Source organism: Moschus berezovskii, chromosome 9 (genome assembly GCF_049115385.1).
Source record: "Moschus berezovskii isolate FMDL1 chromosome 9, NW_MosBer_1.0, whole genome shotgun sequence".
Classification (NCBI taxonomy): Eukaryota; Metazoa; Chordata; class Mammalia; order Artiodactyla; family Moschidae; genus Moschus; species Moschus berezovskii.
In genome coordinates this window covers 89,477,834-89,501,319 of record NC_142468.1, presented here as the reverse complement: position 1 = coordinate 89,501,319, position 23,486 = coordinate 89,477,834, and the positions used below count along the sequence as shown (strand labels likewise).

The following is a 23,486-nucleotide window of genomic DNA, read 5'->3' as shown; positions in this document are numbered from 1 at the left end:
TAGGTCCATACCATTTCTGTCCTTTATCGTGCCCATCTCTGCATGAAATGTTCCCTTCGTATCTCTAATTTTCTTGAAGAGATCTTTAGACTTTCTCATTCTATTGTTTTCCTCTATTTCTTTACACTGCTTGCTCAGGAAGGCTTTCTTATCTCTCCATGCTAGTCTTTGGAACTCTGCATTCAAATGGGTATATCTTTCCTTTTCTCCTTTGCTTTTTGCTTCTTTTCTTTTCACAGCTACTTTTAAGACCTCCTCAGACAGCCATTTTGCTTTTTTGCATTTCTTTTCCATGGGGATGGTCTTGCTCCCTGTCTCCTGTACAATGTCACTAACCTCTGTCCATAGTTCTTCAGGCACTCTGTCTATCAGATCTAATCCTTTGAATCTATTTGTCACTTCCACTGTATAATCGTAAGGGATCTGATTTAGGTCATACCTGAATGGTCTAGTGGTTTTCCCTACTTTCTTCAATTTAAATCTGAATTTGGCAATAAGGAGTTCATGATCTAAGTCACAGTCAGCTCCTGGTCTTGATTTTGCTCACTGTATAGAACTTCTCCATCTTTGACTGCAAAGAATATAATCAATCTGATTTCGGGGTTGACCATCTGGTGATGTCCATGTGTAGGGTCTTCTCTTGTGTTGTTGGAAGAGGGTGTTTGCTATGACCAGTGCGTTCTCTTGGTAAAACTCTATTACCCTTTGCCCTGGTTCATTTTGTACTCCAAGGCCAAATTTGCCTGACTCCAGGTATTTCTTCACTCCCTACTTTTGCATTCCAGTCCCCTATAATGAAAAGGACATCTTTTTTGGGTGTTAGTTCTAGAAGGTCTTGTAGGTTTTCACAGAACCATTCAACTTCAGCTTCTTCAGCATTACTGGTCAGGGCATAGACTTGGATTACCGTGATATTGAATGGTTTGCCTTGGAAACGAACAGAGATCATTCTGTCACTTTTGAGATTGCATCCAAGTACTGCATTTCAGACTCTTCTGTTGACTGTGATGTCTACTCCATCCCTTCTAAGGGATTCTTGCCCACAGTAGTAGAGGTAATGGTCATCTGAGTTAAATTCACCCATTCCAGTCCATTTTAGTTTGCTGATTCCTAAAATGTGAATGTTCACTCTTGTCATCTCCTGTTTGACCACTTCCAATTTGCCTTGATTCATGGATCTAACATTATAGGTTCCTATGCAATATTGCTTTGTAAAGAGCAATATCATTTACTCTGACCCTAAACAGTGGCTATAGAAAATATTCTAAATAGATTGAAAATGATAAAAGAAAGAATTTTGGAACATTTTAAAAGAAGAAAGAACACAGTAAAACAAAAATATGGGTAAAAACAATAGACTTGCTTTTTCTTCTTGAGTTTTCTAAATTATATATATGTTTGAAACAAAAATCATAACACTGTCTGATGTAGCTCTAAATGTATGTGGAGGAAATAAGCATGAAACTACCATGAGATCCAGAAATTATGCTCCTGAGAATTTGTCCTAAAGAAATGACAATGTAGGTTCATATAAAAAGCTGTACACAAAGGTTTAAAGCAACTTTTTCATAGTCATCAAAAGCTGGAAACAACCCATACATCCTTTAACAGGTGAATGGTTTAACAGTTGTGGTAGTCTCATACTGTGAGTTACTAGTCAGCAACAAAGAGGAATAAACTACTGATAAAAGCAGCAACCTGCATTGAATCTTCAAAGAATTATGTTGAGTGAAGAAAACAATTCCAAAAGGTTACATACTGTAAGAGTCCATTTAGCTAACATATTTGAAATGATAAAATTCCAGATATAGATAATGGGTTAGTTGTTGCCAGGGTTTAAAGGAGTGAGGGGTGGGAGGGACATGCCTGTGGCTATTAGCGGATACCACGAGGAATCCATGAGCTGGAGGAAATGTTCTATATCTTAGCTGTATCAATATTTCAGTTGTCATATTGTACTGTAGTTTGGCAATATGCTATTATGGGAAAAATTGAGTTAAGAGTGCAAAGGATCTGCCTGTATTATTACTTACAATTGCATGGGAATCTACAATTATCTCAAAATCAGAAGTTTAGTTAAATACAGGAATTTCCTGGTGGTCCAGAGGTAAAGAATCCACCTGCCAATACAAAGGACACCAGTTTGATCCCTAATCTGGGAAGATTCCACACACTGCAGGGCAACTAAGCCTGTGTGCAACAACTATTGAACCTGTGTCCACAACTACTAAAGCCCGCGCCTTCCAGAACTTCTGCTCTGCCTCAAGAGAAGCCACCACGATGAGGAGCCAGTGCACTGCAACTAAAGAAAGCCCTCACACAGCAAGAAAGACTCAGCAAGGCCAAAATTTTTTTAAATTAATAAATTTAAAACTTCAGTTAAAAACAAAGACACCAGTAAGATAATGAAATGCCAAGCCACAGAGTAGAAAAAATTACTCATAGTTCAGTTCAGATCAGTCTGTCAGTCGTGTCCCACTCTTAGTGACCCCATGGACTGCAGCACGCCAGGGCTCCCTGTCCATCACCAACTGCCAGAGTTTACTCAAACTCATGCCCATTGAGCTGGTGATACCATCCAACCATCTCATCCTCTGTTGGCCCCTTCTCCTTCTGCCTTCAATCTTTCCCAGCATCAGGGTCTCTTTCAAATGAGTCAGCTCTTTGCATCAGGTAGCCAAATTATTGGAGTTTCAGCTTCAACATCAGTCCTTCCAATGAATACCCAGGACTGATCTCTTTAGGATGGACTGGTTGGATCTCCTTGCGGTCCAAGGGACTCTCAAGAGTCTTCTCCAACACCACAGTTCAAAAGGATCAATTCTTTGGTGCTCAGCTTTCTTTATAGTCCAATTCTCACATCCATACATGACTACTGGGAAAACCATAGCTTTCACTAGTCGGACTTTTGTTGGCAAAGTAATGTCTCTGCTTTTTAAAATGTTGTCTAGGTTGGTCATAACTTTTCTTCCAAGGAGTAAGCATCTTTTAATTTCAGGGCTGCAGTCACCAGCTGCAGTGATTTTGGAGGCCCCAAAAATAAAGTCTGCCACTGTTTCCCCATCTATTTGCCATGAAGTGATGGGACTGGATCTTTGTTTTCTGAATGTTGAGCTTTAAGCCAACTTCTTCACTCTCCTCTGTCACTTTCATCAAGTGGCTCCTTAGTTCTTCTTCACTTTCTGCCATAAGAGTAGTGTCATCTGCCTATCTGAGGTTACTTGATTCCAGCTTGTGCTTCATTAAGCCGAGCATTTCTCATGATGTACTCTGTATATAAGTTAAATAAGCAGGGTGACAATATACAACCTTGATGTACTCCTTTTCCTATTCGGAACCAGTCTGTTGTTCCATGTCCAGTTCTAACTGTTGTTCCCTGACCTTCATACAGATTTCTCAAGAGGCAGATCAGGTGGTCTGGTATTTCTATCTCTTTCAGAACTTTCCACAGTTTATTGTGATCCACAGAGTCAAAGGATTTGGCAATGTCAATCAAGTAGAAATAGATGTTTTTCTGGAACTCTTGCTTTTTTGATGATCCACTGGATGTTGGCAATTTGATCTCTGGTTCCTCTGCCTTTTATAAAACCAGCTTGAACATCTGGAAGTTCACAGTTCATGTATTCTTGAAGCCTGACTTGGAGAATTTTGAGCATGACTTTACTAGCGTGTGAGATGAGTGCAATTGTGCGGTAGTTTGAGCATTCTTTGGCATTGCCTTTCTTAGTTATTGGAATGAAGACTGACCTCTTCCAGTCTCGTGGCTACTGCTGAGTTTTCCAAATTTGCTGGTATGTTGAGTGCAGCACTTTCACAGCATCATCTTTTAGGATTCGAAATAGCTCAACTGAAAATCCATCACCTCCACTAGCTTTGTTCACAGTGATGCTTCCTAAGGCCCACTTGACTTCACATTCCAGGATGTCAGGCTCTAGCTGAGTGATCACACCATCATGATTATCTGGGTCGTGAAGATCTTTTTTGTACACTTCTTCTGTGTTTTCTTGCCACCTCTTCTTAATATCTTCTGCTTCTGTTAGGTCCATAACATTTCTGTCCTTTATCGTGCCCATCTTTGCATGAAATGTTCCCTTGTTATCTCTAATTTTCTTGAAGAGATCTCTAGTCTTTCCCATTCTGTTGTTTTCCTCTATTTCTTTACATTGATTGCCGAGGAAGGCTTTCTTATCTCTCCATGCTATTCTTTGGAACTCTGCATTCTGATGGGTATATCTTACCTTTTCTCCTTTGCTTTTTGCTTCTCTTCTTTTCACAGCTATTTTAAGGCCTCCTTAGACAACCATTTTGCCTTTTTGCATTTCTTTTCCTTGGGGATGGTCTTACTTCCTGTCTCCTGTACAATGTCACTAACCTCTGTCCATAGTTCATCAAGCACTCTGTCTATCAGATCTAATCCCTTGAATCTATTTCTCACTTCCACTGTATAATCGTTAGGGATTTGATTTTGGTCATACCTGAACGGTCTAGAGGTTTTCTCTACTTCAATTTAAGTCTGAATTTGGCAATAAGGAGCTCACGATCTGAGCCACAGTCAGCTCCCAGTCTTGTTTTTGCTAACTGTATAGAACTTCTCCATCTTTGGCTGCAAAGAATATAATCAATCTGATTTCGGGGTTGATCATCTGGTGATGTCCATGTGTAGGGTCTTCTCTTGTATTGTTGGAAGAGGGTGTTTGCTATCACCAGTGCGTTCTCTTGTCAAAACTCTATTAGCCTTTGCCCTGCTTCATTCCGTGCTCCAAGGCCAAATTTGCCTGTTACTCCAGCTGTTTCTTGACTTCCTACTTTTGCATTCCAGTCCCCTCTAACTGGTAAAAGATTAGTCCAGGATACATACATAATACTCTAAATAACCAAGAAAAACAACCCATTTATAAAAAATGTCGGGATTTTAAGTCAGTTTACAAAAGAAGATACTCAAATCAGCAATAAACATATCAAAAAAACCCCACAAACTGTTTAACTTTATTGGTCATCAGGGAAATAGAAATTAAACCCACAAAGATATACCACAACAATCTTCAGGGTGGCAAAGCAATAAACAAAGAAAAGCAAATATCAAGTGTTGACAAAGATATATATCATCTGTAATTTTCATATACTGCTAGTAAGAAAATAAATCAGTATAAATACCTTGTAAAGCCATTTGGTGTTATCTACTAAATCTGAGAATATGTTTACCCCATGACTTAGCAATTCTTTTTAATATGTATCCAAGAGCAGGGTGTGTGTGTATATATATATATATATATATACACTTACATTAAAAGACATATGCAAGAATGTTCATAGTGGTATTACCCTTATTCCCATCAACAGTAGAATGGATACAAAATTGGAGCATGCTCATACATATTCATTCATACATATTAATCCCTGATGCCTCTCTTTTCCCCACTCCTATCTGTCAGCCAGTCTTCATTTCTTTCTTTCAGTCATTCCTCATGGCTCTACCTCTAAAATAAAATATAACGTGAATTTGTTTACTTCTCCTCGTACCCACTGATACCATCCTCCTTAAATTCACCATCATTTCTCACCTGGTTTATCAAAACAGTCTTTTAACTAGTCTTCTTGGTTCCACTCATGTTCCTGTATGACTCATTATCTGTAAAGCAGTCATCATGATCTTATTAAAATATAAATCAGATCACCTCATCCTCCTGTTTAAACTTTTCAATGATTTCTCATTGTTCAGTTCAGTTCAGTTCAGTTCAGTCGCTCAGTCATGTCCGACTCTCCGCGACCCCATGAATCACAGCACGCCAGGCCTCCCTGTCCATCACCAACTCCCGGAGTTCACTCAATCTCACCTCCATCGAGTCGGTGATGCCATCCGGCCATCTCATTCTCTGTCGTCCCCTTCTCCTCCTGCCTCCAATCCCTCCCAGCATCAGAGTTTTTTCCAGTGAGTCAACTCGTTGCATGAGGTGGCCAAAGTATTGGAGTTTCAGCTTTAGCATCAGTCCTTCCAATGAACACCCAGGACTGATCTCCTTTAGAATGGACTGGTTGGATCTCCTTGCAGTCCAAGGGACTCTCTCTGTAATTAGGATTAAATCCAATTCCTCATCATGATTTGAAAGGATGCCCTGCTGGTTCTGCTACAGTATAAGGCTTTTAAAAAGAAAGATCCTAAGATATACTAAATGGCTTAAACAAACTAAGAGTTTATTTGTCTTTCACACAAAGGTTGAAAGGAAAAGAGTCCTGGGTAGGCAGAGTATCTTGGCCAGACTCAACCTGGAGTTCCATTTTTGACTCCATCATATGTATCTTCATCCCAGCTAGTCAGAGATAGAAAAATCAAAAGAAGAAGCCATGCCCAGAAGTTTCCCTTTCCCCTTCTGCTTACATTCTCATTGTCCAGAACCTGGAAGGAAGTTTCCAAGTTCAGCTAGCTGAAACGAAGACTAGAAATGTCTTTGGTCAAGCTAACATGTGCCCACCCATGACTCAGTTACTGTGAAAGTAGGGAAGAATCGACCTTGAAGACCACCCGTGGTCTCTGTTCTACCCTACATCATTCCAGTCTTCTCTACCTCTCCAACATTATCTCTTCCTTCTCTTGGCCCTCCAGCCCCACTAGCATCCTTGCTTACTCCCTCCTTAATCGCTTGGGCCATTATGCCAATGCTGTCCTACATCTGAAATACTCTCCCCTAGATCTTTACATGACTGGCTCCTTCTCATCATTTGGATCTCAACATCTTCCAAGATACATCCCCTGACCCTTCCGTCCCAAGCAAAGTAATCACTTCCTTTTATCATTCTCAGTCCATGTTATTTTATTTCTAGTACTTGTCCTTAGCTTAAAATTCTCATTTACTTACCTGATTATTATCTATATCTTCTACTAGAGTGTAAGCACTACAAGAATACATATGATTGACTTATTTTCTCTGTCAGATCCCCAACTACCTTGGATAAAGCAAGCATTCAACAAATACTTGTTGAGCAGATGAATTTATTAGCCAAAACCCCTCATTTTATAACTGGCAAAGCTGAGGCCCTGAGGAAGTAAATGACTTGCCTAAGGTTCTGCAACCACTTAGTAGATACCTAGGTGGGTGCTTTTCTCTTATTTTAGCCAGCCTCCTCTTTGAAGTCCTCTATTATTTCACCTCTCAGCAATCATTCTGAATACTCATAGTACTAGATTTTAACATCCATTTGGTTTTTAGTTTGTAATGCTTTGTATTTTTATTTACTTTTTATTATGTCTGTCTTATTTTTCCAACCAAGCTGCAAATCCCTTGAAAATACCAACTTTCTTACACACAGAAACACAGGCCCTAAGTAGGTATTTCACAAAAAGACTAAAGTTGCTTTATTCAGTAGACTGAAACTCAGAACCATTACAAGTTTAAGTCTATCCTATTACTGAATATAAAAGTTGGATACTAGAAGAGTAGATTCTGGTAATTTCTGTCTATCCCCAACTAAGAAGACTGTCTTACCGCTAGCCAAACTCTTACGTCCTTCATTAAAATGATGCAGAGGAGCCACTCTGGGTATAATAGGTGGATTCTGAAAGGTAATTCTTGCTGTTGGTGGAATCAATCCTCGTTCTATCATACTTAAAACCCCTAAAAAGGAAGAATAGAAGAATATGAGTTTAACTTCAAGCACTTCCACAGAGTCTGAACTCTATAAATTTCACAAATGTAACTTTCTCTATTCATTAGTTTATTTCTGGGAGTACATTTAGTGCCTTAATCCTTTACGTGAAAAAATAGCCATAGTATGTGTCCTATCTATTTTTCTAACAACCAAAGGAAAAAAGATGGCATTTCTAATAGTGGTATTATGAAATAAACTTGTACTATGGTAATTTCAAGATAGAAATATACTTCCAATGCAAACAAAAACTTCTTTATACATAATGGCATTTTCAGTTATTACTAATAATGGTATTCTTTTTAAAATTCAGAGAAATCAGGTACACAGTCCATAACTAAGGAGATCTTTGGTTCTGAAAGAAAGAAAATCTATGTGCTTGAAATCGTATTTCTGTTGTTATAATGAGTTACATTTTATTTTTTTAAAAAGAGTTCCTTTTAGACATTTCTCATATGACCAGAAGATGTGGACTCCCAAATAGATTGTTTCAGTGTAACTGGCCAATATGGTTAGTATTACTGCAACTAATTTACAATTCCTAGATCTCATACTGTGTCAATATGACCAGGGTCAAGGTTTCTCAAGGACAGGAGACACCGTTTTTAAAAACTTCAATGAGTAAATGAATGTCTGAGCAAAGTCTGCTGTCAGGGGCAAAGCTCACATAAAGGGGCATCTATCGTAGGTGGTGCTAATGGTAAAGTGGTCCCAATACAAGAAACCAAAGAAACGCAGGTTTGATCCCTGAGTCAGGAAGATCCCCTGGAGGAGGGCATGGCAACCCACCCAGTATTCTTGCCTAGAGAATCCCAGGGACAGAAGGGCCTGGCAGGCTATAGTCCAGGCTGCAAAGAGTTGAGCACAACTAAAGAGACTTTGAACACATGCATCATATTGAAGCCAGAAAGTCAGGGAGTACTTGACATAGACGTGTGATAGCGCTTCAGCTTCTTGTTGCTGTCAGGTAATAGGAAGAAACATAAAGAACTCTGGGTCTCAATGAAATCTAAGTAAAAAAACCGTGTTCTAAACTGGACTAGGCTGAAGAAGTTGGCACACATCCTAAGAGGGATAAATACTGTTTTCATTTGCCTTATCACCTCTAAGGACTATATTATATTACATTCAGCATTTTAAAGTCCAGTGTTAAAGGAATTCAGAAGAATGATTGGGGAGCTGAAGAGTTCCCTAAGAACAGTGATCCCAAAACAATGTTGTAAGTGATTCTAAAACAATGATTCCAAGAGAAGTCTTCACTTTGTGTGTGTGTGCATGTGTGTGTGTGTGAGGGCCCATGTGCACTCAGTTGGGTCTGATTCTTTGTGACCCCATGGATTGTAACTCACCAGGATCCCCTGTCCGTGGAGCTTTCCAGGTAAGAATAATGGAGCAGGTTGCCATTTTGTCCTCCAGGAAATCTTCCCGACCCAGGGATGGAACCCGCATCACCTGCATTGGCTGGCAGATACTTTACCACTGAGCTACCTGGTAAGTTTACTTACCGCAGGATTATTTGGAGTGAGAACTTTTTATTAAAAATGGATATTCCTGGGCCCTATCCCAATTTCTGAGGCGAAGCCCTGGTAATCTGCATTATTGAAGGCTCCAGGATATACTTGTGTGCACTGAAGTTTGAGAACCACTAGAACTGGGGCGAAGTTGACGGTTCTATGAAGACCTACAAGACCTTTCAGAACTAACACCCAAAAAAGATGTCCTTTTCATTATAGGGGACTGGAATGCAAAAGTAGGAAGTCAAGAAACACCTGGAGTAACAGGCAAATTTGGCCTTGGAGCATGGAATGAAGCAGGGCAAAGACTAATAAGAGTTTTGCCAAGAGAAGGCACTGGTGATAGCAAACACCCTCTACCAACAACACAAGAGAAAACTCTACACATGGACATCACCAGATGGTCAACACCGAAATCAGATTGATTATATTCTTTGCAGCCAAAGATGGAGAAGCTCTATACAGTTAGCAAAAACAAGACCGGGAGCTGACTGTGGCTCAGATCATGAACTCCTTATTGCCAAATTCAGACTTAAATTGAAGAAAGTAGGGAAAACCACTAGACCACTCAGATATGACCTAAATCAAATTCCTTATGATTATACAGTGGAAGTGAGAAATAGATTTAAGGGGACTAGATCTGATAGATAGAGTGCCTGATGAACTCTGGACGGAGGTTCGTGACATTGTACAGGAGACAGGGACCAAGACCATCCCCATGGAAAAGAAATGCATAAAGGCAAAATGGCTGTCTGGGGAGGCCTCACAAATAGCTGTGAAAAGAAGAGAAGAGAAAGTAAAGGAGAAAAGGAAAGATATAAGCATCTGAATGCAGAGTTCCAAATAATAGCTAGGACAGATAAGAAAGCCTTCCTCAGCGATCACTGCAAAGAAATAGAGGAAAACAACAGAATAGGAAAAACAAGAGATCTCTTCAAGAATATTAGAGATTCCAAGGGAATATTTCATGCAAAGATGGGCTTGATAAAGGACAGAAATGGTATGGACCTAACAGAAGCAGAAGATATTAAGAAGAGGTGGCAAGAATACACAGAAGAACTGTACAAAAAAGATCTTCACGACCAAGATAATCACGATGGTGTGATGACTCACCTGGAGCCAGACATCCTGGAATGTGAAGTCCAGTGGGCCTTAGAGAGCATCACTACGAACAAAGCTAGTGGAGGTGATGGAATTCCAGTGGAGCTATTTCAAATCCTGAAAGAAGATGCTGTGAAAGTGCTGCACTCAATATGCCAGCAAATTTGGAAAACTCAGCAGTGGCCACAGGACTGGAAAAGGTCAGTCTTCATTCCAGTCCCAAAGAAAGGCAATGCCAAAGAATGCTTAAACTACTGCACAGTTGCACTCATCTCACACGCTAGTAAAGTCATGCTCAAAATTCTCCAAGCCAGGCTTCAGCAATATGTGAACCGTGAACTTCCAGATGTTCAAGCAGGTTTTAGAAAAGGCAGAGGCACCAGAGATCAAATAGCCAACATCTGCTGGATCATGGAGAAAGCAAGAGAGTTCCAGAAAAACATCTATTTCTGCTTCATTGACTATGCCAAAGCCTTTGACTGTGTGGATCACAATAAACTGTGGAACATTCTGAAAGAGGTGGGAATACCAGACCACCTGACCTGTCTCTTGAGAAACCTGTATACAGGTCAGGAAGCAACAGTTAGAACTGGACATGGAACAACAGACTGGTTCCAAATAGGAAAAGGAGTACGTCAAGGTTGTATATTGTCACCCTGCTTATTTAACTTATATGCAGAGTACATCATGAGAAACGCTGGGCTGGAAGAAGCACAAGCTGGAATCAAGATTGCCAGGAGAAATATCAATAACCTCAGATATGCAGATGACACACCCTTATGGCAGAAAGTGAAGAGGAACTAAAAAGCCTCTTGATGAAAGTGAAAGAGGAGAGTGAAAAGGTTGTCTTGAAGCTCAACATTCAGAAAACGAAGATCATGGCATCTGGTCCCATCACTTCATGGGAAATAGATGGGGAAACAGTGTCAGACTTTTATTTTTGCGGGGGCTCCAAAATCACTGCAGATGGTGACTGCAGCCATGAAATTAAAAGACGCTTACTCCTTGGAAGGAAAGTTATGACCAACCTAGATAGCATATTAAAAAGCAGAGACATTACTTTGCCAACAAAGGTCCATCTAGTCACGGCTATGGTTTTTCCAGTGGTCATGTATGGATGTGAGAGTTGGACTGTGAAGAAAGCTGATCGCCGAAGAATTGATGCTTTTGAACTGTGGAGCTGGAGAAGACTCTTGAGAGTCCCTTGGACTGCAAGGAGATCCAACCAGTCCATCCTAAAGGAGATCAGTCCTGAGTGTTCATTGGAAGGACTGATGCTAAAGCTGAAACTCCAATACTTTGGCCACCTCATGCGATGAGCTGACTAACTGGAAGACTCTGACGCTGGGAAGGATTGGGGGCAGGAGGAAACAGGGACGACAGAGAAGAGATGACTGGATGGCATCACCCACTCTGTGGATATGAGTTTGAGTGAACTCCGGGAGTTGGTGATGGACAGGGAGGCCTAGCGTGCTGTGATTCATGGGGGCGTGGAGAGTCGGACACAACTGAGCGACTGAACTGAACTGAGAACTGGGGCCCAGAAATCACTTTAAATAAGCACTCCAGGTTAATCTTTTTCAATATTAAAACTTAATATCTACTGATCCCAGGTACAACTCTTCAAGCCCTTTTCAACATTAGTATTTGGGTTTTTATTATAATAAAACCAGAATTCAACTACTTTAAAATATAAAAACTAATTCTTTGTCCTCACAAGTATTTTCCACCTATAAATATCATACTCATATCATACTCCATGTCCAAGAACTACGCCTATTTTGTAGATGTGGAAAACAGAGCTCCTTCAAATTCAGTGTATTTTCATCACTAGATTGAGCTTCATTCTCTGAGAATCCCAAAGAATATTAGCACGATTTTAACCTTTGCTTTAGTATTGGTTAAAGCAACTCACTTAATTTTAGACAAACACATGCATGCATTTACCACTGAAAGGAAAATGTTGAGACTTTGGAATAAGTAAAAGAGAGTACTGGTTATCTTTTTATCGCAATACTGGAGACTTTGATTATCTGACCCTATATCACCTTTGTTTTTGATTAGTCTATTTTACAATTCTGCAGTGATTAAGGTTAGTTGATAGAAAACTGAAAGCAATGCAAAATTCTTGTGTATATATATATATATATATGCAAATAAATTTTGTCACATAGAGGGAATGTACTTCTTCCACCCCCAAAATTCAGTTTTACCTGCATTTGCAAATTTATTTTTAAATGTTTCATTGATAAATTTGTCTGGTGTTTGAATTCTTCTTTGAATCAATTGTTACATTTTATTGGTTCCCTCCTTTTTAATTAATCAGTTAAACAGAATCTTTGATGTGTTCATTTTATATTTGTATAAGAGTCATGGTTTCACTTTAAAAAAATATATATATCCTTTTAACGATTTTGGAGCTCCCACCAATATGACCAAAAGATTCACCTGAAATTGCCAGAAATGGTACATACGTCTCACAGGGAGCCAAGTCAGGCACTTATTTTCTTGGCACCCATAAGTTAATTCAGAGTGGCAACAGAACTTGCTGGCTCTTATTTTTCTGATTTTTCTAATTTTTATTTTATTATTCATTTGGTTGTTTTGGGTCTTAGTTGTGGCATGTAGGATCCTTTAGTTTCAGCATCTGAACTCTTGAGGCATGTGGGATCTAGTTCCCTGGCCAGGGATTCAGTGCGCACCCCCTGCATTGAGAGCGCGGAGACTTAGCCCCTGGACCACCAGGGAAGTTCCTCGCTTTTCTAATTTTGATATTACTCCGTATTAATTTTGTGTCTTGGTTCATTTGTGCTGACAAGTTAGTCCTTGTTGGTGGCTACAATGACTGGGAATTTGGTGATCTCTGTAAATGGATGTCACAGAGATTTACTCCTTATTAAATGAGAGACAATGGAGAATATAGTTAGTAGTCTTCCCCTTGTCTATGTGTGTTTTGAGCTGAATTCAACTAGGTATTTCATACCCACAAGGAAGGAGAATAACTCTTTGATATCTGGATGCTTTTCATCTGTGGCTGAAGCTAGAATGGAAGCTATAAACTCTATTGAATGCCTATGTATCTATAATTCAGAAAGGTCTTTATTTCTCATTTCTTTATTTCTCTTATGAATGTAGAATGTTTATTGTCTCCAGGTGGTATTAATAAATTAGATGGTAAAATCTCAAAGGAATTCTGTTCTGAATGACTTACATAGAGAAATGAGCACTTACAGGAACTGAATATTCCTAAAATCCCCAGAAAATAAAGAAATTGAACTTCTCCTACTTTAGATGAGCTCCCACTCACCTGCCAAATTCAGAAGCTCATTGAGCCTCCTTACTTTTCATGGCAATATGGGTTATCTGCATAGATGCAATAAGAATCTTTTCTTCTTTTACAAGATAGAATTGGAAAATTGCTTATGCAACCAAGAACTTGCCTGGAATTTCATATTTAACAATGATGCTATTAATCAGGTATAACAAATTACATTTAAAGGACTAAGCTTGATTTTATGGAACCAAAAGCCTACAAAGCCCTCCTAGAAAAATTGGACTGGCTTACAGGATTTCCATCCTTACAGTTGCAAAGTAATGTCACTTCCCAGCAGGCCCAAGAACCTTAGGATATTGGGAGCATTTCTAGAGGAGAGGAATGTACCCAAATTTATAGGTCCTACAGTTGAAATCTGGTGGACAGACTTTCTAGCCTCAGGATAGCAAGTAATAGAGGATTTTAAAAGTTCAATCTGAGATTCCTTCCAACAGAGGAAACTTAAGATGGCCTATGTGGTGATTAACCTTCTTGCTTCACCTATGTAAATAATTAGACCAAACCTAATGAAATGACTTATTTTGTGAATAATTTTTTTAAGATCATTTTGCATCAAATTGGGGGACAATTGTAGGAAATTTTTTTTATGTTTTAGAATGAGCAAAAGAGATTACTGGATACTTTTCAATGGAATGCCTCCAGGAATTATCTGAATCTAGCCTTTGACTATGTACAACTCTGTAGGGATTAAAGTTAACTTGTGGGAAAAAAACTGATAATAATGCAAATAATTCATATCTATAGACATGAAAAAAATTGGTGAAGGTTCATTCCTTCTTCCCATGGAAATGCCAATTTTCCTTCTGTTTACAAATTTATTTCAATATTCCTGATCTACAAAGATATGTTCTTTGGATTCTCCTTTAGCCCAGTTGTGACATCTTACAAATTCTCTTTCAAACTGATGAGTTAAACAACTAAAATCTTTGACTTGTGTTCATTTGTAAGAGAGTCAGGATTTTACCTGTTTTTGAAAATTATCCCTTATCACCATTGTCTCATTAAATTTTCATGGCACTTTCACGTTCCTGTTGACAAGATTAGGAATTAGAATTCATCTGTTCATCCATTCATTAAAAACTCATTCATTCATTCAACCAACATTTAAGTTCCTTTTATATGCCAGGAACTATTCTGGGGACTGGGGATTCAATGGTGAACCAGACAGACCTCATGGAGCCTTTAGTGATGGAGAAGACAAAATGAATTCACAAATAAATATTCAGTTTCAAACTTGAACTGTGGTGCTGGAGAGTCCCTTGGACTGCAAGGAGATCCAACCAGTACATTCTAAAGGAGATCAATCCTGGGTGTTCATTGGAAGGACTGATGCTAAAGCTGAAACTCCTATACTTTGGCCACCTCATGTGATGAGCTGACTCACTGGAAAAGACTCTGGTGCTGGGAAAGATTGGGGGCGGGAGGAGATGGGGACGACAGAGAATGAGATGGCTGGATGGCTTCACCGACTCGATGGACATGAGGTTGAGTGAACTCCGGGAGTTGGTGATGGACAGGGAGGCCTGGCGTGCTGTGATTCATGGGGTCGCAGAGAGTCGGACACGACTGAGCGACTGAACTGAACTGAATAAAGGAAAAAGATGGATGCTTGAGGAAATGACTTTTACAGGCAGAGGTAAAAGGACTTGTGAAGGCCTGATGTGAAAAAGTGCTTGGCCAACTAAGGAAAAGAGAGAAGTCCCATGTGGCTGGAGCACAGAGAAAGCAGAGTGAGATGAGAATGGCGGTGAGGCCAGATCCGGCATGCCCCGTTTATACAGTTTATTCTAAAACTGGACCACAACTTGCCTGAGGTTTCAGAGAGCCTGAATTGAAAATTTGGTTTCTTATTAGAAGACTTATTACTATTAATCATTTATTAGGGGGTGGGGATAGGGGTCGAGACATTATTCTTTGGATTTAGCAAGATAATTCCAGAGAAGATTGTCTCGCATTTTCCAAAACTATCCTCTCTTCTGGAAGTTGGTCATCTTTCAACACATGCTGGACTTGTATAGATCTGGGGTGACTCAAATGACAGTTCAGAGCATCAGGACAGGTAAACATCTAGGCACCGTATCAGCATTTGTGTGGCTTGTGTTTTCCTGGCATTCATATTACGTTGCACAGTACCAGACATATGGCAAGTAGTCAATAAATGTGTTGATTAATTGGTTGATTAACTACAAATATTATGGTAGGCCATGTGTTCTCTGGCAGAAAATTGAGGGATGAAAATGTGATGCTTTTCTGGAACAAGTTGCTATAGTTCTAGATTTACCTTTGTTTTGCAGCAATTTTTTACTGTATCTATTGCTAAAGCAAGGATAAATAGATTAGTTGATCCATTCATTCATCTTAATTTGACCCCAGGAAGAATATAAGTTTTTCTAAAGCAAGTAATAAAAACTTTTGCTGGAGTTTTCCCAGGGAGTAAATACAATGTAAACTAACTAAAACCATGTGTCACCAAGATTTCTAAACAACTAGGGTTCGTAACTAATAAAGTAATTGTTTCCGTTGTGGGAGGTTTAATAGACCAAGAGGCTTATAATGATGCAATCCCTCTTGAGTTTTTCTATACCACCACTAGTGGGTCAGCAGACTGGATACAGGAGCTGTAAAATGGAGAACCTATAAATCTTCAGGTATCAGAGGAACCCTGGGGAACCAACTTTAGATCTGAAACACTCCAGACATCAGTTAGAAAGGGAGATAGAAATAAATTAAAGATCATCTCACTTGCTCATATTTGAGATACAAAAGGGGATCCACTTAAGCATTCTTTAACACGTCAGCCAATTATGCAGCAGGGAGAAGTAAAGAGGGTTACATTCAGGACACTCAGTCTTCAGTCATTCACTTACTCTTTCATTTGCTCATTCATTCAACCAAATATTTAGTATCTACAAAATGCCAGATGTGGTTCTAAGCACTGGGGATACTGAGATAAAGATGACGTGAACTTTTGCTTAAAAAAAAACAAGAAATCTACTGGTTTCACAAACCAGTATTAGACTAATTATTTAGACTGGTATAAGTATTTAGATTAAGACCTGTATAGTTCACTTAATAATTATATTCATTTCTGGCTTCATATTTTTATATAGCAGTATATTAAAATAAAATTTTAAATATTATCAGAAAAGGACCAGAAACTATCTGCTCAGAAGCTTGAAAAATTATAATATCACTTAAATACAATAATAATTTTAACATGTAAATACACCAAAATCTAAATCAATAGAAAATCTGTAGAATAATGGATCTTAGAAGTGGAAAGGGACTCTGGTGGTCATCTAGTCCAATCTTCTGATTAACAGAGAAGGCAACTCAGGCCACAGTGAGGACTTGATTTGTCCGATATCACCTTGGAGAATTAGTGTCTGAGTCTGAATTCAAACTCAGGCCCCCAATCCCACCTCAAAGTGCTTTCCCTTATGTTCCTAAACATATAAAATACTTATTTGAATCACTAACCTTTGTTAGCATCTGCTTGTAAGACTGGCACTGGGGTGAAATAAGGATCCGTGCGATGAGAAGCTGGCAGAACTGTGAGGCTGGATATAGTGGAACCTTTTATTAACTTCTGAGCCTTTACCTAAATGATCAAAAATTTGTTTTCAGCAGACATTTTTGCCTTCAAAATGAACACAGTTTTCTTCTTGTAAACAATAAATAAGATTATGAATATGAATAGTTTCATTAAGTTTTAATAAAGTAGAAATATCAGCTCCAATTTTATTGCTCATGGGTACCCTGTGCTATTGTCTACTGTCAGGAGTTTGTGTAATTTAAAATAGTTAATTAAATCCAATTAACATGTTGTGATTTCCACTATGCAAAGTCAGTATAGTAGTTAATAAAGGAACTATTAAGATTTTGTTCAATTTTAATGACTACAATATAAAAGTGCTAAATCTTGACAGAGGAGGTTTTGAATACAGCAAAGTTTTCTAGGCAAATTTTCTAGGAAATACATATTAGAGTTTTGAGGATAAATAAAAACTGAGAAAATGTAAAAATAAATATATCAGTCAACATTAACAGGTTAAGGATAAACTTGGAGCAGACTAGTGACCCTAGAAACAGTTAAAGATGCGATGTATAGATCATTTAGAGTAGATGATTCCTTTTCTTAAAGTCATTAAGTGCTTTTATTATAGTCATGAAATATGAATTGTTTCTATTAAATGCTTTCTAGATTTCAAAGATTATATGTATTGCAAATAAATCACATGTAATTATATAGCCCAAGCACAGTATTTTTACCTTTATTATAGGAGGTTATGAATTACCTGGGCCCTCTCATCAGGGAAGATGCAACTGCTTGGTATTTATAGATGATTTTAAAATTTCCCAGTCATTTTCCGGACATTAATTAATTTGCATAACTTCCAAGAGAACTAGGCAATGGTTTGCTATTTAACTACTGATTTTAATAAAGAACCAAGTCAGAAAGGTTAGATTTGTGTCAGGTCATGGTAGAGTACTAGATATACAAAGACTATTCAATTTGAAGATTGATCTGATTCTGCATTAGTGAAATTTGCCATTGGATTCAACTGTAGCATATCTTCTAGTTCATCAAGGTCATGGTGACCTTAAGGAAAAAGAAAGGGAAAATTTCATCAAGACTCCAGGGAGAAAATCACTTTGAAAAATAATATCTACTGGCTGAGAAATGTCTGTGAATAAAGTTATTTTAGAACTCCACTGCCAGGATGTGGTACTTAAGGGAAACTATTAATATAAGCCACACCATCTTATGGACACCAAACCCTTTGGCGATGTTTGGAGAGGATGGTTTAAAATTACTATAAATAAGATTTTTAACAGGAAAGAGCAGACTGTTAATGCGGTCAGTTTCCTTCCAGGCAAGCGGGAAGAAGCAAGGGTAGAGCTCCCAGTTGCGCGGATGAGAGTGCGCGTGCGCATTGTGCGATTGTGGAAATTAAGTTATTGCTGGTGCTCCTTGGTGTCTTTTCCTCATCCTCAGCCCTCCTCCCCCTACTTCACTTCCAGATAGGAGTAACTTCCAGGAGCTCCTCCTAACCAGGGAAGCTGAGATAATCATACAGCGTACTGTGATCCAGACATGGCGCAGACATAGACAAGGATGCTCAGTATCAAAAACAGAAGGGTCTCCAGTTGTCTGGTTGATCTCAGGGTCAGGGAGGCAAAGGTAAATCGAAGGAAGATAGAAAGATTCCACTTAAATAAAGTTGTCAAACATTGTGAAGGTGTAAAATATAGATTTGGCAGTATCGGGGCTCACAGCATTACTTATCTGGATTTTCTGAAAGCCTTTGACAAAGTACAGCTGACAACGTGATCTTGAAAGCTAAAGTAACAGGTAAACACAATGTAAAGTGTGACACGAAGGAGACGGGGGAAGGCAGATGACGGTCAGATTCTGCCCATCTGTCAGCACTTTCATAACGCTGGTTTCTTTCATTCTTTACATTGCATCAACTCAACAATGTAAAAGCTGGACCCAAGGGCTAGGGCTGTGCTGAAAAGGCAGTGGCGGGGGGCGGGGGGGGTGTGTAGGAGGCAGAGAGGGGTGACATCCTGATGAGTTTACAGAAGTAAATCCTTCAGACAGGATCTCTGGATCAGCCCCCTCTGCTGTTGGGTTCCCATGGTAAGGATAACCACTGCTACATGTGCCCGGCTCGAAGAACAAGGTCAGTAATAACCTCAGCATTTACTGAGCACTTACTATATAACACTAACTTTAATACAATAAGCATTAAACTTCACAAGCAATGGAAAATCTAAGAGCTATGAGAGCGCAGAAGAGGGAGTAATTAACTCTGCCTGCTGGTATCGCAGAGGGCTTTGCAATGACTCTCAACACTGGCTGTACATTAGCATTACTCAGGGAGCTTTTTAAAATACTGCTGCCTGGGCCCCAACCCTGGGCAGTTAAACAGAATAGCTGTGCTGGAGCCTGGGCCTCGGTATTTTTATAAAGCTCCCCAGGTGATTCTGACATGCAGCCAAGGTTGAGATGTACTGCAGTAAGTGATATTTAAATCACGTCTTAAAGGAAGCATTGGATTATATCATGTGGAGAAGAGGATGCAATTATAGGCAGAAAGAATGGTGGCAACAAAGCAAAAGAGCACACAAATGCATGAAAATTTCACTGAAGGTGAAGGGCTCTATGTGGCCCGAGTATATTGAGTGTATCAGGAGGTGAGACGGGAAAGGTAGATACATGCAAATTAAAGAAACCATGTGAATGTGCCGATTGCCTAACAGAAGCTGAATGTCATCTGATTCTGGCTTCTCTTTTATGTCATGTTTGATACTTACACTGAACTGTGCTTTGTGGTTTGTATACTGCTAATAAAAGAATCATACTATAAATAGAACAATGTCTCTCAGATCTGGTCCTTCTCATTACCATTTCCAAAACTATAATTCAGAACTCTATCACTTTATGTGGAAATCTTCCATAATAGCTTAAAACTTTTTCAATATTTGAAAAGCTTAAAAAAGAAAACAGCAATCATATTCCTGTCAGCCAGAATTAATCATTGTTAGTATCCTGGTATATTTGCTTCCAGTGATTTCAAATAGAAAAAATGTTCTATTTTATTATGCTGGTAACAATGATATATGCTTATTAGAAAGAGTCCAAATAAAAACAGAAGCAAAAATTGAAGAAACCATATCAAATATCACTAGGTGATTCATTGTCCCTGATATCTTTGGGATGGTTTACTTACTGTTTTATAAAAATAGGATTTATATTACATTATTAAACTTAATTTCACATGGATTTAATAGGAAGGGAAAAGGCTGAATTAAGCCCAACCAATTACTAAGCCTCAAATAAATATTTCTTTATCACAAGATTCCTGTGAGTTAAAAAAGATTCCTCTGCATGGGTTGGCAAAGTTCTTCTTAAAGGGCCAGAGAGTGCATGTTTGAGGCCGTCCAGGGTCTATTTTATAGCTGGAAACTAGCATGAGCAATATGGAAACAAAGGGGTGAAGCTGTGTGCCACTGAAACTGTATTTACAAAAATAGGCAGTCGGCCCTCAGGCAGTGATTTGTGGACTCCTGCTGAACTGTTCAATAAAGGTGACTATGAAAAAATATTTAGGTTAGATTTTTTACCTATTTATATATATATATTTACCATGTTTTTATTTTTATTTTTTTTATTAAAATACAATTTTCATCTTTATTCAAAGAAATATGTTCAGAACATAATTTCATACTGAAGTACATTGGTGACCCAAGGAGAGTTAGGCAATAATTTATACAATTATTGATAAATTGTGTGTGTGTGAGAGAGATGGAAGGATGAGATATGAAAGAATGTAAGGAAGTGGAGGGCCTGGTTTCTTAGCATATTTTTTAGAGGCATTGTTGGTTTTTCAAAACAGTACACTTCGCTGATATCTTTTCAGCTTCCAAGGAGCTTAATTAAAGTATTTTAGCAGGTACTGCTGCCGCGTGGCTTCAGTCGTGTCCGACTCTGTGCGACCCCATAGACGGCAGCCCAGCAGGCTCCCCCGTCCCTGGGATCCTCCAGGCAAGAACACTGGAGTGGGTTGCCATTTCTTTCTCCAGTGCATGAAAGTGAAAAGTGAAAGTGAAGCCGCTCAGTCGTCTCCGACTCTTAGCGACCCCATGGACTGCAGCCTACCAGGCTCCTCCATCCATGGGAATTTCCAGGCAGGAGTACTGGAGTGGGGTGCCATTGCCTTCTCCATCTATGTTTTTATTTTGGATAATATATGCTAGCTTCAGAAGATGAGAACATGAGAAGTTTCTTGCTACTTCTATCTCCTCTCCCTCACCTCCCAATTTTGTATTGTATTATTTTTACATGGTCCAGATTTATAATATTCACATTCTGTTTGGAAACCATCATTGCTATGACTGTTTAGTATCAGTTCTACATGTGAATGGATCCAGTGATCATCAACAGTTCTTCTGGCATGGCTTCACTATGTATGAGTTCTTTATTTTGTGGATTTTTAGATTGCCTAGCCTTGGTTACCAAGCAGTTCTTTCCAACAAGTGTTCATGGATATTTTACTTCCCTGAGCCTTTACACTTGAATTACACCTGGGGCCATCCTCTCTTCTCTCAAAACTCTGTACTGTTGTCTTCCACAATGAATATAATGAAATTTGATACCAGCCTAATTTTGTTTTTTACCCCTTGTAGGTGATTTTTTCCTTCTGCCTAGATGTCTGAAGCATTCTTCCTCTTTCAAGTTCAGGTGTTTAACTAGGAAATACCTTTATATTAAATATTCTAAATCAGAATTTCTTGGGGTTCAATATTTTCCTTCTGATTGCAGATTCAGTTCTTTTTTCACTTCTGGAACATGTTCTTACCTTACAGCATTAGGTACATCCTCTCTTTCATTTGCTGGATTCTCTTTGTGAGGGATATCACATGTCCTTAAACGCTGGCTCATCTTTATCTTTCATATTGTGGTTCCTAACTATTTGTTCTCTCCTGGCTCCTTTTAGAATAGAACATTGAGTTTTATCTGAGTACATGGCTATCCAGTTAAAGACCACATTTCCCCAGTGTCCTCTGTGGCTAAATGTCACCAGTAAAACTGTGGCAGAAGTGATATGTATAACATCTAGGGCATCCCCTTAGAGTGCCTTCCCTGGACTGTTTTTATCTTTCCTATGGACTGAAACACGGGTATGGAAAGGAGCCAGCTTCAACCACTGACATGAGAATTTCCTATAACCACAGGAATGGGGAGGTGATGGAGCATCAGGACAGAAGGAACTGTATCTTGGATGACCTCCTGGAGGAGATCCTGCCAGCCTTGGGGATTTCTCATCTGTGGATTGTTTTGTGAGTGAGAAAGAAACTCATTTATTTCAGGCATTATATCTTTGGATTTCTTTGTTACAGCAGCTTAGCTGGTAACAAACTAATATGCATATCTACTAACTTCAAATTAATTTACTTTATCAGATGAAAGTGCATTTACTGTGCTTACAGTTTTTTCTCCCCGTCAATTTCAGTATTCAGCAGTGTCTGTTCTTTCTATTTATAGTGTATTTATTAGTTCCATAAAGTATTTTGGTATTCAATTTATTTCCTTATGGCTGCAACCTCTTTTTTTAATCTCATTCTGCTATTTTATCATCAGATGGTTGAGCTCTAGTTTTATTTATGTCCCTATCAACTGTGCTATAATGTGAAGAAATTGTGAGAAAATTCCTCCTCACAAAATTCCTTGAGTTATGTTTTCCTTAGATTAGGCTTTGTCTTTTGAAGGCAATGATTCTCCCTCCCTCCCCACCTTCCTTTCTTTTGTTAGCTGTGGGTGAAATACTGACATATATATAATAGATCAGCAATGACCATATCATTTCTTTTCGCCTTGCACCTATTTGCATAGCTGTGTCCAGACATTCTACTTGCTCTGATACAATATCTCATCCCCCATTTTCTGGCACTAGTGTGTTTTCTCTCCCAGCAACATGTGCCAACTGGGTATTCTGTGTTTTTTCCACCTTTCTGTTACCTGAAGGCTTCTCTCCAGATTTTGTAGTATTTCTGAGGATCTCAATATTTTGAGGATTCTCAGAATACCAGTAGTATTTCTAAGGGCTGAGGCAGGGTGAGGCAAGGAGCTATGGGGCACCCACTACTCTGCTCCAGAATCTCCTGCTTAGTGAATTTAAGAAATTATGTACCACCTTCATGACCATATTCAGCAACCCTGGCCCAACCCTCAACCTCATCTGATGGATAGGGAAGCCAAAAATCAGAAAGGGAAGATGCTTGGAACACATGTATAATCTGCCTTGTAGTTCAGAGGCACAACTAAAATGCATGTCACTGTTCATGCCCCAGTGCTTCATGCTATATCTCCTTGATTCCTGAGTTCT

At 38.9% G+C, this 23,486-nt stretch overlaps 1 protein-coding gene across 1 annotated transcript in view; it reads right to left on the bottom strand.

Moving 5' to 3' along the window:
• IQCH (IQ motif containing H) overlaps positions 1-23,486 on the bottom strand; it is a 247,554-nt gene that overhangs the window by 148,973 nt on the left and 75,095 nt on the right. Inside the window, exons 6-7 of the mRNA XM_055436103.2 lie at positions 17,071-17,191; positions 7,482-7,610 (exon numbers count right to left, since the gene is read on the bottom strand). Coding sequence (XP_055292078.2) covers positions 7,482-7,610; positions 17,071-17,191 — 250 coding nt within the window. The remainder of the gene's footprint in view (positions 1-7,481; positions 7,611-17,070; positions 17,192-23,486) is intronic.